General features: G+C 39.1%; 1 protein-coding gene and 1 long non-coding RNA gene across 4 annotated transcripts; both read right to left on the bottom strand.

Moving 5' to 3' along the window:
• Positions 1-3,167: 3,167 nt before the first annotated feature.
• On the bottom strand, positions 3,168-3,701 carry LOC127762853 (uncharacterized). The gene is made up of 2 exons (XR_008015604.1): positions 3,416-3,701; positions 3,168-3,291 (listed from the first exon to the last, which is right to left on the bottom strand). It is a non-coding gene; the product is annotated as an uncharacterized LOC127762853 (long non-coding RNA).
• A 1,910-nt stretch (positions 3,702-5,611) lies between these two features.
• On the bottom strand, positions 5,612-11,585 carry LOC127761057 (uncharacterized protein At2g33490-like). 3 transcript variants are annotated; one of them, XM_052285265.1, is made up of 11 exons: positions 11,260-11,585; positions 9,877-9,949; positions 9,690-9,767; positions 9,466-9,527; positions 9,272-9,340; positions 9,039-9,067; positions 8,746-8,953; positions 8,443-8,673; positions 7,925-7,978; positions 6,649-7,579; positions 5,612-5,980 (listed from the first exon to the last, which is right to left on the bottom strand). In XM_052285265.1, exons 1-11 carry the CDS (start codon positions 11,383-11,385, stop codon positions 5,970-5,972), a joined length of 1,872 nt encoding a protein of 623 aa, XP_052141225.1. In that variant the 5' UTR covers positions 11,386-11,585; the 3' UTR covers positions 5,612-5,969. The 3 variants fall into 3 exon arrangements, with proteins under 3 accessions (XP_052141225.1, XP_052141226.1, XP_052141227.1); XM_052285266.1 differs by lacking the exon at positions 11,260-11,585 and adding an exon at positions 11,062-11,202; XM_052285267.1 differs by lacking the exons at positions 9,877-9,949; positions 11,260-11,585 and having other exon boundaries at positions 9,466-9,523.
• Between the last annotated feature and the right edge of the window lie 940 nt (positions 11,586-12,525).

Genomic DNA, 12,525 nt, shown 5'->3' with positions numbered 1-12,525 from the left:
TGCTTGGGGATCGGGTAAAGCGAGATCACTTTTCAGCTTGACCGTCTCAGTAGCTCCTCCTTCTCTTCTTTCTTCTTGAAATGGAATTAGCTGCCCCTTCTCTCCATACCTAGTAACACATGTCTTTCGTATTTATTGTCCTCATCCCCTTCGTTCTTCCTTCACTCCATATTGCACCGACGAGCCTCTCCGCCATCGGATATGAGCTTCATTCGTAAGGGGAGTTGCACGCATAATTCACCGAATATTTATGAACCTATAACAACTCTAGAGTACGGAAGACTGATCCCAATCATATCGAAAATCATGTCGTTTTACATCAGGGTCGGCTTACTGCGCACACCCAATTGAAGTGTAAGCAGATAGACTGAATTCACTTCCTGACATTGCATAATAAGCAGGTATGTCTGGGTAGTGAAAGGGTAAGCATACATAGGGTGGTCAGCGGTTTCCCAGCTGCTTAGGATAGTGCTCACCATAGAAGTGGCTTCTGGCTGGACAACACAAGATCTTACTTCACTTATGGGCATTTTTTGCACTTTATGCCCATAAATACACAATTGAGATGAAAATAATGCACGGATGGGGCGGATTTCTCTCTACTTGTGCCGCTACGCACATAGATACTAAAGGTAAATCTACACGGAATGTGGTGTAAATCTACGTAAATAAGAGATAAGTAACCCTATTGTCTCTTCTCCATTTGTATATGGTGAAGAATTCAGTCTACATGCAGTGTTGAATGACGAGTCAAAGTTCATGTGAATAGGGCTCTCAAGCTATTTTGTCATAGCTTCTGTGTGACAATTCCAGAATTTCTTTGTTTTAAATATATTTTATCCATGGATTTTCAATCCACACCATCAGTAATATATAATAAATATTACTAAATAAATATTTTTCTCCGCGTCCATTTCTCTGTATGCGTGCAAGATCTCTCAGCAACAAGAAAGCGAGGTCCATTTATCAACATTTCATCAATATCTCCATCTTCCTTGTCAAGTTCCCTAACCCCCTTTATAGCTTCACGCTGTTTGAATAGTTCCAATTAATGGAATCGAAGTCATTACACGAGTGAGTTTAGCAAGTGGAATATCTGACTTTGAAGGAGCTGCTGCGAGTTCTCGAATTGTAGTTGAACTGGCGTTAGAGGCTAAACTTACTACATTGGCACTCGCTGGGAAGGCTGTTTTTCATTTGGTACTGAAGCATGAAGCAGGTAATATCCAACTCTTATTCGTCCGAACACTTGACTTCAAAACTTTCATCCTGACACGGTTTGTTTTCACATCAAACCCCGGAGTTCTCCTTATATATTTTATCAGATAAGATAGTAGGTCTGTGAGCTGGCAAATTAGTTTACTTCCTTACGCCGCTTTGCTTTCTGTAAAGTCAGCACTATGCTTCTTAACTTAAAGTGCGGATGCGATGGCATATGTGTACAAGATCCTATAGAGAGGGAGGGCAGAGGATTGAATTCTTTACCAAAGGATGCGTCGAAGCGTGACAAAGAAATGGCTGTCAAAGAGAAGGCCAAAAATGCCAATCTTCAAGCCAGAGGCGAGGGACAACAACCTTTGCCCGGCGGGGCGGCGGCTTCCTCAGAAAAAGAGAAAACTCTCTCACTCTCCTCTTTGACTGAACACTTGAGATAGATATTGATCATAGATAGGATGCTGGGTTAAGTAAGAGGATTTTCATTTAGGTGAAATTTGGTCAATATGTATCCCGCTGGGTATGACTCGTAGTCAATCTCTGGAGGATATGGAGGATCATAGGCTAGGTAACCTTTTCACTATTCTTTTTTAAAGGTACCTTCAAGTAACCAGGTCTCTTCATCCTTATCGGGCACTCCCACAAGAGACAATTCTTTTTAGCCTCTAAGAGACAAAAAGAAGAGCCTAACCAGGACCTTGAGATAACAGCCCATAGGGTAGCCCCTACAGAGCAAAAATCTAAGGTCGGAATACCGGAGTTCTTTCTTTGCTTCCAAGAAAATAGATTCCTTCTTCAACCCAGGTCATGACCGAGGGTGGGTATCTCACTCGCATATCTAGAGCCCAACATCTCTCCTGAACGACACCTTCTGCAGACTCTACTGGTGGTATTCCCCGAGGCGAGGGTAAATATGTGCATTCATATCGGTCAGGAAACGACAATGACTCTTCTTCTTTCCGGGAAGCTATGGGCACCTCACAATTCTTAGACGACATTAGTGGAAGCAAACATTCGTAGCATTCATTGTCACCGATCATTGACAAAAGAAGAAAAAGAAGCCGTACGACAACTTAAGGAATCTTTAGATTTGGCGGCTATAGACTCAAAGGGCACAGACAGGCTGCTGGTACTGTTTTTTTAGCTAACTAAAGTCCAACTTCCTTTGCCGAAAGAGGATGAACTTCGTCACTGGCGAACTTGCACTTTCTTTCTAACTTCAACATTTCTTACAATGACCTTGAAGGGCCTGTACCAATTATAGGCCAGTTCAGCACATTTCCAACTTCCAGTTTTGCTGGGAACCCGAAGCTATGCAGCCCTATGCTTTTGCACCGCTGCAATTCAGCAGGAGCAGCTCCAGTCTCCACAATCCCCACAAAGCAGTACATTGACAAGGTTGTCTTCGCAATTGCATTTGGCATGTTCTTTGGAGTAGGAGTGCTATATGATCAAATTGTTGTGTCCAGATTCTTTGGCTAAACCAGACAATAATTTGTGCTGGCTTGTACTGTTGTACATTACGCAATGGGTCACAGAAATGAAATAAGCAACCAACAGCCGACTTTCTAATTAATATAACCATCTCCAGGATTCCAACCGTGTAGGATATGGTCGATGAGTCGGTGGAAGCATAGTAAACTGAAATCATAGATTCCAACTGTGTCATATGGACTATGGGCGACGAGTTTGTGGAAGCATAGTAAACTGAAATCATAGTTAAAAAAACTGTGTCCATATTGTGTGGGGATGTCAATGCTTACCGATATAATCTATACTAAATACTATATACGGAATAGTTTTTCTGCAATTTGCAACAAGGTATAGTTAATTAGGAAAACTGGGTGATGGTTCCTTTTTTACTTAAAATAGGATACTTCTTTTTTATATAAAACGTCAGTAATAGCCTGACCGATTGAAAAAAAATTACAATTAATTATGGAAAATTGGGGTTACGTTTTCTCATTAAAATGAGACACTTCTCTATATAAAACGTTGATAACGCACTGACCGTTCGAAAAAAAATTGCAACAAGGTGACCGTAAATCTGCAACTGACAACTAGATCTCTGCAAAACTAGAGAACAAAAAAACATGTAAGTGGAAACTACCGAAGCTCACACGAGCACAATCCCAAGATCGGTAAAACGAACATGATGATTCTTTCACAAGAGCTTTGCAGCTAGCCTTGATTGATTTACCTCAGGAGAAGAGCGACCCTCGGGCCTTGGCCACGAACTCACAGGAGTCGCAGGATGCGACCCTCGGGCCTTGGCCCTGCGCCGATCCGATCCGATCCCATCCGATCGCCATGCCCTGCCGAGCGCCGCCGAGCGCCGGCCGCCCGCTTCCTTTCGTTGGACGGTGGGAGCGGCGGCTACTGGCGAGGATGCCGGAGTTCCAGGAGATCGGCATGGGTGGGCCTTCAACATGTGGACCTAAGCAGTCTGGGCTGGGCAACGGGTGGACAAGAATGAATGAAGTGCGTTTTGGTTCCCTACCCAGTGGATTCGTATCCCTGAAGCGTAAGAAATCTTTTTCAGAAATTATTTTATGGTGTTTTAACGCTCTCAACTGAATTTTCATATATGATATGAACACGCTTAAGTAATGTCAAGTATTTTTGAAATATTTTTTCATATGATTTCTTTGTGACGTTTCATTCGTTGGGGCTTAATTATATAGTGGTTGTTGTTGTTGCAGTCAGTATTTTCTAAATGTTACATTTTTCTCCCCTTCAAAAAAAATATGTTATATTTTTCTAAAACATTTTAGAAACTTAATTGAAACATTTGAGTAAGTAATGAAACAATTTTTTATAGGTAGTGAAACAATTTCATGTAATATAATATTTTATCAAAACATAATCAAGATCTTATTATAAATATTTAATCGCAACGAGAATAATGGTTTAATCAAATTATAAATTAGATGAGTATTAATAGATTCATGTATGCAGGCTTGGTGGGAGTGGGACGCTCAATTTTTTCTCTAAGCATTGTCCAAATAATTTAGCAAATCTTATCTTACTACAAACTTATAACCCGCTAAATTCTAAAGCTCAAAATACAAAGATGTAACATCATCGTCCTCGACTAATAATTATTACATTTAAACATCATACAAGCATTCTATATCAACTATAATTTTATATTGAATTTTTAGAGCTTTAAAATGCATGAATGTTAAATTATCATCCTACATAATTCTTATCATATCTTACTATAAAGTTATCCCCCACTAACTACTTAAGCTTAACATGCAAAGATACCACATCATCATCCACTAATTAACAAGATACCACATCATCATCCACTAACAATCATCACATTTAAACATCATGCAAGCATGCTATATCTTTATAGTTTTTATAATTTAAGAGCTTTTCAAATACAAACATGTGAAATTATCATCCAACATAATTCATATAATGTTTCAATATATATCTTTATTATGTTTTATGATATCCTATATACTTATATAGTTCATCCTCACTTAGTTAGTGCTTAAATGATTAATCTATGGTCCAAATTATCTTTCTTTTTTTTTCCTCTAATTAAGTCAATTCATATCAATTGTTTTTAGCCTTTAGATGATTAATCTATGGTCCAAACTATCTCTCTACTTTTCTTCTTCCATAAAGTCATACCATCTTACTTTTTACTTTTGAATCACCATTTTACATACTATTTAAATTTAAATTATCATAAACCACATTAATTTACTTAATCTGATGTTATCTAGCTATCTTACACTTTATTTTTTTATTGTTATCATACTAAATACCCACAGCAATGCGCGGGGTTTCACCTAGTATTACTATAAAGTTATAATCCACTAAATTCTAAAGCTCTACATGCAAAGATGACACATCATCCTCCAGTAATAATTGTTATATTTAAACATCATGCAAGCATGCTATATTATCTATAATTTTATAATTATTGAATTTTAGAGCTTTAAAATGCAAGAATGTTAAATCATCATCCCACACATTCTATATAATTCATCCTCACTTAGGTAATATTAATTTTCTCTTCTCTCATTAAGCCATATTATCTTAATTGTTTTTACCCTTAGATGATTAATCTATGGTACAAATTATCTCTCTCTTTTTCTTCTCTCATAAAGCCATAGCGTCTTACTTTTACATTGAATCATCATTCTATATACTATTTAAATTTAAATTATCATAAACCATATCAAGTTATGTAAGCTTATCTTATCATACACATACTTATTGTTATCATAGTAAACTTCCACAGTAACACGGGGGGTTTCACCTTGTAATATGAGAAAAATACAGAAGGTGTGACAACATCATCCGCAAGAGAATGCCATGCATGATTTTTCGATATGGAAGGAAGAGAAAGAGGATAGAAGAACTCCGTTTACCAGAAGGTGTAATAGACAGCTTAATCATGTATACCATTCTAGGTAAAATCTATAGAATCGAATCATCAATGATACATATCTGTTATTTCAGATAACTAGCACAACCTGTTGTAAAACCACTGTTCATGCCCTTGCTAACTCAGATTTTCTGAACCAAAAGAACTAGTGTAGATAGCTAAACCAAAAAAAAAAAAAGCGTTAAAGAATGTGTTACATACTTACATTGCTTTGCCACCTTTATTTCTTTTTATTTACAAGGCAGGTGGCAAAACGAAAGAATATTATGAACACAAAAACCTACAATACACCACTAACTTACAAACAAAATTGTCCAGCAATGGTTCGAATTTGACGGGTGTATCACAAGGTTTCTGCAATGAACAGAAAAACGATGGTTAGATGGTTCACAAAATCTTCTGAGAAAGAACTAACAAAAACAAGACTGAAAATCTACAAGATCTGTGACAACTATAGCATATATATATACTTGCCAAGGACTGCACATAACATTGAAAATGTCGGAATTCTTGATGGCACGCAGAAACACATGAAACTACAGAAACTAAATTATAATATTTCAATATGTATATAAAGCAGCCTAAATCTCCTTTCTTAGCACATTGGGAAACAAATAAAAGTACCAAAAGATTATGGTACCATTTCTCATTTAGTAGTACAAGGTGATGCAATTCTCCAGTTTCAATATATTATTCTATTTTCTGCACGTCAATCTGTTACATGTTTATTTTCAGGGAAAAGAACAAAGGTGCATCGCTAATACTAGTTCATAAACCAGAAGGATAGCTGATGACAAACAAAGAGAAGCCCATGCAAACTAATGTCAGTGCTAAATGTCCATGTCCTTCATAAAACTCAATGAAGAATTGAAGATACAGGCTTTGTCTAAACTCTAATATCGAGGAAATATGTATAAAAACAAAAAAAAAATCCTGTGTGACGAAGCAATTCAACTATTCAAGCAATACAATTTTGCAAAAGGAAAACAAAAAAAAGGCATCATGAGTTGCTAGTCACTTACCCTTTCTCCTTGTGTTGCCTGCAGCTGCCTTCCCTGCCTTCTCCTGGTGGCACAAATCAGACAATGACAGTGGAGTCAGTGGTGGGGAAGAAGCATCACTGCCCTCCCTGCTATGCTTAGCCTCCAAGAGCTTATTCACAGTGATGATGGGCGTCCTCTGGCTGTTGGAAGGTATGGAGTAGCTCCTTGCCAAGGCCGCAGGCGGCCTAGGCAGCGGCGACGCCGTTCTTGACGCCTTCGGGGAGGCACGGGCCGGCGTCGGCGCGCGCTTCGACACCAGAGGGCCGGAGTAGCCGACCAGACCAGAAGGCCGGACAGGATCCACATTGGCTGGAGGCAGCGGCAGCAGGTGGAGCTCGCTGATCTTCAGCGACGATGCTGGTGGCACCGGTGACATCTTTGGGGAAACCTTGGGTGACACAGACGACGACGACGCGTGCCGGACGTGCGGCTTGGCCGCAGGCATTGCACCAGGGTAAGCCATGGTGGGCGATGGCCTGTGGTCAGCCTGTGAGAAGGGCTTGCCGCCTGACCCGGCCTTGATCGGGATCGGACCTGACCATGACTCCCTCTTCAGCTTCTTCAGATCATCGGTGCTTGATGATGACGACGGCTTGGTAGCGGCGGTGTGCATGGCGCCATTGTAGTCTTTTGTCAGAGGAGACGAGTGCCACAGATTCGTCGGGGCATGGGGCTTTGTTTCGAAGAATTGCGCGGAATGATGCAGCCTGTGTGAACCTGATGGTACGGGGTTGTCAGCACCAACTGGGGTAGGGAGCCTGTACGAGTGTTTGGTTGAGGATGGCCTCATTTGCCGAAGCCTGTCAGTTTGATCGAGCAAATTGCCAGCAAAAAGTGGAGCTGAATGTGTAGCTAACTCGGGCTTCAATTGCGGGAACACTATTTCGGCCTCTGCTTGTTTTGCCTGTTCCTGCTTAATATGAGATACCAATCAGAATTTCAGAATATAAATATATGTACTAGCATTTTGTTAACTTGGTACAAAACTGGAGATAGAGGGGCAGAGGCTGGTGAAGGTGCATCATACATATATATTTTTTTCGCTTGAATAATTGCTCTTTGAGTAGTGATAGATTTGGGTGTAAACACTCATATCAACCACCACATTGAAAAATAATAGTTTTTCCAAACTCAGTGAGTGCATCAAAATAAAACGTAGTGAAATTTGGATAAGAGAAATAACTAACTAACGAAATCATATTAGTCGACCCAGTTAGAACACTTCTAATATGAGTATTATGGAGTGGCAGCACACCTGCTTGTTTTCTTTGATTGGCTTTGGTGAAGTAGTCTGATCACTTTTATCAAACTGGACACAAAATAAAAGAACATAAATTAGATAAAAATATAAAAGACAGATCATCAGTATTCTCAGTAGAATTTTATGAATAAAAATGAACAGAAAATAAAGTGAGCAAATATCATTGAGATAGCAACACCGCCACTATAAATTCCAGAGATAATCAGTGCAAACTTTAGAACCTTAGTGAGCTGATTAGACAAAGAAAGCATAAAGAGTTGAAGCTTATGCCAGTTCAAATGCTACCATTGATGCTGATTTATAAGATCCATATATTGTAAAACCAATTAAGAGGAAAAAGCTGAAACTAGGCTATATATGTATGAGGTGGTTAAGTAGAAGCACTAGATGAGAGGCAGCAGCATTAAAAGGGCTTTTTTTATTATTTAATGGAAATGTTTTACATCCATGGCCTCTGCTGTAAGGCACACAAACAAATTAAAAGACAGTAACCAAATATAAATGGAACTTACATCCATTGAACCTCTCGAAGTAAGAAAATCTTGGTCTCTATCGTTTATTTCATAGTCGAAACTCAGTTCTCCGTCATCACTACAAGAATCGTAAGTACTGTAGCCATCATTGTCAGAACCATCATCCTCTAGACCGCTGAAGTTATAGTCAATGTGATGTTTCTCAGATATTGCTTTGACACGAGGTTCAAGTGCTTCGAGACATTTGAGTCCTTTCCTGAAAAAACTTAACTGAATATATATACAGTTAGGTTATGTGGCACTCAAATCTCAGGGAAATAGTTAACAGTTTCATTGAGTTACCTGAGCAGCATGATGGCGAGCAGCCTGTGTTAACAGGCTCTGGAATTGCCCTTGCTTTAATGATTTCAAGCGAAATGTGAAAAGTGCTGAATCCTCTTGGTATTCAAGAAAAGAAGCGTCCAGTTGTTCTGTGGAGAATGATTCGGTTTTGGAATGCCTTGACCCTCCTTTGTCACTATAGGATGCCCTCATGGTTTCATATGCGTCCCTGCAGGGAACAGAATAGGATTGTTCAAGATGCGTCTCAGTGAGAAATGACCAAAAATGAAAATGAACTTGAGGTGTGTTTGAACCTTTTCATGTCGCATTGTTGTTTCATTTCCTGCGCAATGCAAACAAAATGTATAAGCATATCATGCTACATTGATGTAAACATATTGTTTTTCCTGTGGTTCACAGGCAATCCTAATTAACCAACTAATGAGTAGCCAATAAACAATTGGTATAAAGTGGTAGCAGTTGTTGTTTTCAATTATAAGAATACATAACCGAGCAAAGATTTCAGAGGAAATTTTGTATATCAAACCTCTAAAGTTTGCAGCTCCTTAAGAAGAGATTCAGATGGGGTTGTGATTGTGTGGATGATATTTGTTCGCTGGATAGCCAATTTAAAAGCGTGTCAGCACCAACAGATTGTAACGTGGTAAAAAAATTTAAATAACTATAATGAATTCCAAATTGTTGTTTTAAAAATTCACAGTAACAACAAAAGTAACTTACGTATCTATCCGCAGATTTCTGTAGTTCATATTGGGCCTTACCGAGCATCATCAACACTCTGCCTGAAGGTAAAAAAATAAGCATAAAAACGAATACAGTAGTCAACAAAAGGAAACTTTGGACTGAAGGAAGTACAAGCATACATGGTTTTCATAGTGGTTAGAATCTAGTAACGCGATGTTTTACACCACGAATTTCTATATGGTTAATAATGGACAACTCACCACTATCGTCGTCGTCGTCATTTAGCACAGCTTTTGCAAGTAAGCAACTTCCCAGTTCCTCTAAAGCCTCAGCAAACTCTGCACAATATTACACTATGATCAACTTAAGAAATGATGTATAGACAAACATGCTATCAACTGTTGACAGAAACCATGTTAAGCATTAGAATTTAGAAACAGGAGGTACCATATACGCCATTCGTTGTAGCAGCTGCTGCTGAAATGAAGCCATCATAACAGTTCCTCATTTCTTCCACATCCTGAGACAAACGCAAAACCATATTTCAGTTATGAATGCAACAATGCAAAGGAAATATTTCCCATTACCAATAGACTAGTACTATTTAATTGCTGGCCAGCAATAAATTGTAGGCAGCCACAATCCTAAGAAAGGGTAGAAGTACCAAATACAGCAAGCTGAACCCATTAGAAAGCAGAATAAATTATAAGCTGCCCAGTAAAACATGGATCACACAGTCCTCTTAGACATATATCTGATAAGGCGAAGTAAAGGGAAAAACAGTTTCTGTCATATCACTGTCATTGACCAACAGTAGCAGTAGGCTGTTGAGAACAACTTCTCCAGCTTAATGGCGCATTACATTGCAAGTGCTTCTCAGTGTCATCATTCAGATGGCACAAAAGATATCAAGATTAGTTGCATTGCCTGTCACTCTGTCCAATAATTGGTGGAAAGTCAGAAATTGCAACTAAGCTGGCGTACTTCAGAAACTCCTCTCTGTTCATGGTTCAACTCCCAATTCAGCACCAGAGACCGACGCGGAATCGGAACGGAATATCTCGTGCGTGTTCTTGGATAAGCGTTCATACTTTATCCAGAGTTCCAGTCAAGATTACGTCGAACAGCTGACCGAGATTATATTAAATATAATCGATTGCTATCTTCGCAGCAACTTTCTCCGATGGACGCGTCGTCCTCTCCTATCGTAGACTTTGACCAGACATGACCCGCGAGCAGAATGGCTCCCGGGCAAACACGTAAAGGGCAAAATTGCAGAGAAGTTGCACGTCGTTTTCGTGGAGGTTAGCCTAACAACTACTCTACTTTGAACATCCGATATACTAATTTAAACGAGGCTCCTACTGTTTGGATTAAATAAAAGTTTAGTCCTTCTGCACGCTTGAATCAACACGGGGCAAGTTCAAAGCTTTGATTTTTCTAAACGACCACCAATGACCGTCAGAAAATAATTAAAAACGAAAATTGATAGATCAATTTCTATTTAAACAGTTCGAGCTCTGTTCCTCCAGCCGCATTGAATAACCAAAATACTACTAGTAGTAAAATCATTTTGAGCATCCACACCTAATCAATAAACGAGTGCACCAACAAAAGAACAGCGCACTCCACCTGGAAAACAACGCGGGGGGTGGCTAAAAATCGCAACTTCGCATAGGGCTCCTCCCAAGATCCGATTTTGACGCCGATTTGATCACAGAAATCCCAAAAAAACAAAAAAAAACAAAAAAAACAGGAGATAGATGGGAGGAGGAGAGGAAGAAATCAATAAATCAATCAATTAATCAATAAATCGATGGACTCGCGCACCTGGGCGGCGTCGGCGAGCTCGTCGAGCTTGGCCGGCGGCGGCTGCGGCTGCGGCTGCCGCGACTTCCTCTCCCTGTGCTGCTGGTGGTGGCCGAAGCCCTTCAGCCTCAGCAACGGCGACTTCATCGATCGATCTCTCTTCCCTCTCCCCTCTCTGATCGATTACTCCTCCTGTCTAACAATCCTTATAATTTTGGGGGTGATTAAGCTTATCTAATCTTTTGCTTTGGGCGGCGATGGTGGAAATCGCAAGAAAAGAAAAGGGCCTTGATTTCGCCTCTCTCTCTCTCTCTTGATCCTTCGTTGTTCCTCTATGAAAGGTAGACTAAAAATGGAGGGAGATTTTATAGTTATAGCTGCTGCTGCTTCTTTTATAACTTTAGCCTAATGGAAAGATATAGTGGGGCCCCCATGCCCTTGGTTGACCAAAGAAAAAGAAGATTAGACAAAAAGCAGTCTTGGATTTGATATAGTAGTATAATAATAATTGTAGACTGACTGAGAGAAAGCTTAGCTTAGACCGGCAAATAGTAGTAGTGGTAGCATCAAGGAGTTTTTGCTACGAATTTTTCTTGATTTGGGTTGGTTTTTCGTCGGAGAAAAGATTAATTTTCTACTGTATTTGTTGTTCCCCTTTGCTTTTGAATTTGATGATGACATCTGGTCAGATACTAACAGCGGCTGATGATACAGTGATACTTACCTAAATTAACACTGAAACCTGTGGATTATTATTTTGGTTTAGTAACTATACTACTCCTACTTTTTGTTTCAGTCATAGCATATGAACTAAATAATGTCTCACGCTTTGCTGCGAGATATATATTAAATAATGGAGAAATGATGAAATCATTTAGATTGAAATATTATAAAAATGATTTGAAAATGGTTATTTAGCATGTGTATGTTTAGTTTTAGAATAAAATAAATTATAAATATAATTACTATATACTTACATGTTGAGCTTTACGTGTTTAGTGGATTGACGTGGCATGCTTGCGTGTAGGTTTTAGAAGTACTAATAAATGCAATGATTGCATGTTGAGATTTAGGTATTTAGTGGGTATTAGCTTTATAGAAAGAAGATATTAACATTGAAACCTGTGGATTATTATTTTGGTTTAGTTAATTACTTCTACTAGTTTTTATTTCAAGAAAATTGCATGTGTACCCTGAAAGTTTACCTAATCTTTTCTATTCTCCTGAGATTTGCTCGTTCCGTTCCATACCCCTAAATTTCAGTTTTGACCCCTTCTATACCCTTTT

The sequence above is a fragment of the Oryza glaberrima genome, chromosome 2 (genome assembly GCF_000147395.1).
Source record: "Oryza glaberrima chromosome 2, OglaRS2, whole genome shotgun sequence".
Taxonomy (NCBI): Eukaryota; Viridiplantae; Streptophyta; class Magnoliopsida; order Poales; family Poaceae; genus Oryza; species Oryza glaberrima.
Note: the sequence above shows the minus strand (reverse complement) of the source record. Positions and strands in the feature narration are given on the sequence as shown.

Bases quoted from the DNA above. Each gene is read 5' to 3' on its own strand.
- LOC127761057 (XM_052285265.1), bottom strand. From the start codon at position 11,385: ATGAAGTCGCCGTTGCTGAGGCTGAAGGGCTTCGGCCACCACCAGCAG. The intron at 9,950-11,259 runs GTGCGCGAGTCC...CGTTTGTCTCAG, and splicing joins AGCTCGCCGACGCCGCCCAG to GATGTGGAAGAAATGAGGAA. The intron at 8,954-9,038 runs GTTCAAACACAC...TGTTCCCTGCAG, and splicing joins CAACAATGCGACATGAAAAG to GGACGCATATGAAACCATGA.